General features: G+C 52.4%; 1 protein-coding gene across 2 annotated transcripts in view; it reads right to left on the reverse strand.

Annotated features, from left to right (window-relative positions):
- The window catches only part of PLA2G6 (phospholipase A2 group VI), a 56,386-nt gene that overhangs the window by 31,445 nt on the left and 20,487 nt on the right, over positions 1–4,454 (reverse strand). For both annotated transcript variants that reach the window (XM_004700247.2, XM_045290587.1), the window contains one exon: positions 23–238. In XM_004700247.2, the coding sequence (XP_004700304.1) occupies positions 23–238 (216 nt within the window). The remainder of the gene's footprint in view (positions 1–22; positions 239–4,454) is intronic.

Raw genomic sequence — 4,454 nt, forward strand, 5'->3', positions numbered from 1 at the left:
CCCCACTCCCCCGCCTGCCCACCTGATGACTCGGCTGTGGCGGAAGCACTCTCGGATGCCCAGCTCCACGGCCATGTGGGCCACCGACCAGCTGGGGTGGTTGCGGATGAGGTCGGTCAGCTGCTGCAGGACCTCCGTCTGCAGGACGTGGGGCGAGCTCTCGTAGAAGGGCTGCAGCTGGGCGGAATAATGCTGGAAGTTCACCAGGGCGTCGGCCTCCGTCTCCAGCTGGAAGAGCCTGGGCCGGGACACAGTGGGAGTGAGGCAGGAGGGGCCCTTCGCCCTCCCCGCTGCAGGAGGCAGGCACCTGATCACAGGCTCCGGCAAAGGACCTGCTCCTCGACCCCACAGCCCACCTACACACACAGGCAAGCCCAGGAGGGCCGGGGCTCCTTTTCACTGGGAAACAGTTCCCCTCCTTCATGCTTTCTGTTTGGTTTGCCGGTGGCATCAGTGGTGATTTACCGTGGCCTCTAGGCCATGGCATAGACACTCACTGGACGGTCTCATCTGAGAGCCCAGCTTTGGTCCTCGACCTCTAGCTGTTGAGTGACATCCAGGCAGATTCTGCCCCTGAGGACCGGCATGAGCGAGAAGAATGGCCCATGGGGTTTAGGGTCTCTGAGTCTGGAATCCCACAGAAAAGGCCCCTGGCGGCCCCGTGTCTCAGCATGTGGCTGCTCACTGAAAAGTTGGTGCTTTGCACCCACAGCTGCTGCATGGCAGCCCGCTTCCACAAAGGGGAAAAGAGGAGGCGCTCTCCTCCCATAAGGAGCTGCCATCTCAGAAACCCAGGGGTGGTTCTGCCCTGTCCTATGGGGCCCCCAGGAGTCGGTGCCAACTTGGCATCTGTGGGTAGGAGGTGAAGGAAGCACATCTCCAGGCCTTTCTGCCCAGGACCCACTGCAACGGGCAGACAGCACAGATGCTGAGTCAGGACTTAGTGAATGTTATTCCATCTGAACGTCAAACTCAGGATGAGAAACAGACGCTGCTCTATCTGTGGGGTAGAGCCCCATGCAGCTGCCGAGACTGCAAAAGGACAGGCAAAGGTTTACTTTATAATGTTACGATAAAAAAAATTTTTTTTAAAGAATCAAGGTTTCAATGTACATGATACAATGTGATCCAAAGTGTGTGTGATCCAAAGCCTGTGTGCAGCGGTGCTCAACCATCCACATGCCAGACCCTTCAATACAGTTCCTCATGTGGTGGGGACCTCTCAACCATAACATTATTTTCGTTGCTACTTCATCACTGTCATTTTGCTGTTGTGATGAATCAGGTGACCCCTGTGAAAGGGTCATTCCACCCCCAAAGGGGTCACGACCCGCAGGTTGAGAATTGCTCTCTGTATGCGTATGTGTGTGTGTGCATGTGCGTGAATGTGTGTATGTGTATATGTGTATATGCCTATGTGTGCATATGTGTGTGTAAATGTGTGTATGCCTGTGTGTGTGCGTCTGTATGTATTTCAAGTGCAGAGAAAAAATCAGAATGAAATATATCAAAATGTGCCAACTCCCACCATCATAAATCCTTTGAAAGCTGTTTAAATTTTTTTGGTTTTTTAGGCTCTTTAGTTTTTAATCAATTTATTTCTTTTTTTTAATCCATTTCTGAAGCGTCCAGATTCTGTTCAGTGATCATTCTTTCTCTTTACAATCTGAGCAGGAGGGGTAAAAAAGCTTTATTCATGGGGGGCTTGAGTCAGAGGTCTGCATTTCTGTTGCTCTGTGCCCTCGGGGAACCCCTCACTTCTCCAGTGGCACCTGGCCGACCTTCCTCACCCTCTGCTGTGAGGGCCAGGCAAGGCGACCACGACAGAAAACAACTCCCACAACACCAACATCACTGACAGTGAGTTGACGAGTGGACATTCCGACCAGGGCTTCCAGAAAACACCAGAAGGTTCTGTCCTCAACACCTTGACCAGGCCAGTCACCAGCATGGGTGTAGAAGCAGCAGGGCCCAGAGAGGCCGATAAAACAGAGCTGGCCTCTACGTGCACACCAGAAAGTGCCATTGCTTAATCAGTACCCGGACTGCCAGCCTGGGCCTGACGCTTTCTAAATGGAGGGATACATCGCTGAGCAACACAGACAAAGCCCTCTGCCCTCTGGTAGTCTACCTCCTGATGGGAAAGAGCAGCAAGACAGGAAGTACTCTAAGCCGGCTACAGAGAGAGGATAAAGCAGGAGGGAGGATGCGGAGGAAGCCCTGCACCGATCACTGTGGCTAATTTCCCTCATGAGATGTGCCTCCAGCTCCAGACACAGTGACTGTGATAGTGAGGCCCGTCGTGCCAGCAAGGCCTACATGGGAGCATGTGGGCATGGCCTTCTCACGAGGATTCCGGGAACTTCCTCTCTTCTGATCTGGAGGCGGGATACTCTCTGTCTCTTTCTCTGCTTCACATTCCTGCTGACGAGCCATGTGGAGCCACGCTGATGGCAGCCAGAGCCATTGGATCCATGGGACTTCCCACCCGCCGGCCTGTGCCCTTCCCGCACTCTGCATCAGTGCATGAGCCGTGTGAGTCTGAAGAGGACTCCATGGGCCAATATCGAACCGAAGGACTTGAGCTGGACTGGGCTGTTTTATCGATGCATGATTACTTCTTGATTTAAACTCTGACATACGTAGGAGTGTTGCTGGATTTTTTCTCAGGTCAACCCGGCCTCACACAATGACAGCCCCACACGGATCACCCCAGGGTTGCTATCACTGACATCACCAATGACCTGGATGAGAGATCCCGGGCTGAGGTGCAGGGAGCCGACAAGGCCTTCGTGAGGAGGAACAAAAAGAGAGGAACTACAGGCAGTGCGCACAGCACACTCAGGGACAGCGTGCGCACAGCACTCCCAGGGAGTTCAGCAGCAGAGGGATGCAGAGGGAAATGGGACCAGCAACTGAAAGCTGAGGGGGCTGTTCAAAAAGAAAATGGGGTCTCTCTGAGGACTTCCACTTTCACTAATGCTAAGTAATATGGACTGGGCCCTGACTCTTAGAAATGGCCAGAAAGGCTGGGGAGAATATAGGAAGCACCCATCTGTGTGCAGGGGCCCTCATGCCACAGTGGTCATGTCCTGGGCTGCCAACCACAAGGTCGGCAGTTTGAAATCACCAGCTGCTCCGTGGGAGAAAGAGGAGGCTTTCTGCTCCTGTAAAGAGTCAGAGCTCGGAAACCACGGGGAATTGACTTGACGGCAGTGAGTTTTGTTGCTGTTGTTGCTTTGATGTGTTTGAAGGCCGTCTATCCAATGCCACAGCGATGGATTAGCAGCTAGAATGAGGGCATGCGGGAAACTTGAGGAATGAGCCCAGCACTGAGGGCTTCTGTTCTCTGAGAGTCTGGGGGCATCAGCAGTCCAGTCATAGAGTTGTGAGGCTCAGGAGACAGGGGCTGGAGTCCCAGGAAAGCTCTGATGAATGCCCTTGGCTTTGGGTTGAGACCTAGAAGGTCCGCTCCTTAGGAATACGTAAGTCATTAAGGAGACAGATTCTCATAGGGACTGCAGCTCCACCTTAAATCACTCCAGTTCCAGAAACTGTTCTGATGTTTTCCTGACTGGAACTCCCTCCAGGTGCTTGGGAGACTCAACCCCAGATCCTCCCTGGAGGAGGACTTTGGAATTCTCAGCGATGGGCCAGTTTCTTTCTGGACTGTCCCCCTCCTTAACCTTCACCCATTTAGTCTGCTCATCCTCAGAAGGACCGCCATCTCCAACTGCCTGCTTCTTGAGAAAGCAAGGTTTCAAGTCCTTCCTATGAACGTTTTCAAGAACAATGTCTACAACGTAAATCAAGACTAACTGGGCACTTCGGGAGAAAAGACAACCTGGAAAGAAATTCAGCAGAAACAACACCCATCAGAAATAGACTCCGAGGAGGGACTGCAAACCCTAAGTTAACTCTGAAACGATCACGAGGCAAAACTAGAAGGTGCAAGGTATGGGCAGGGAACTTTCAGTTTGGAAGAAAGGCATCCTCACATACCAGGTCTCTTTCACGGCTCAAGTGCATCGGACTGGAGCCAGAGCCGTTTGTGGTCACCATATCTCTGCGTGTGAGAGTCGGCAGATGAGACAGGACAACAGGAGAGTGGCACTGAGTGGTGCTGGTGAAGAAAGTCTGGCGATGCTGTTGCCTGGCAAAAAGTTAGACAAGTCCGCCCGAGTAGAAGCACATCACACTGACAGACTCCTCAGTCCATAAGTAACAGGAAAAGTGGTTCTTAATTCTCTTTATGTGGCCAGCATCCACCTAATGCCCACACCTGACAAGGATATTAAAATCAGAAAACTGTGGGCCAGCGTCCCTCACAAACACAGGTATGGAGAACGAGGGGGGTCGGAGCATCTGTAGACATAGGGACATCCCCTCACAGAAGGGTCACAAGAAGGATGGGTCAACTAGGGTGAAGTATAGCACTGATGAAACACACAATA

Source organism: Echinops telfairi, unplaced genomic scaffold (assembly GCF_000313985.2).
Source record: "Echinops telfairi isolate 266 unplaced genomic scaffold, ASM31398v2 ScPeMD7_2;HRSCAF=8, whole genome shotgun sequence".
In the NCBI taxonomy this organism is placed as follows: Eukaryota; Metazoa; Chordata; class Mammalia; order Afrosoricida; family Tenrecidae; genus Echinops; species Echinops telfairi.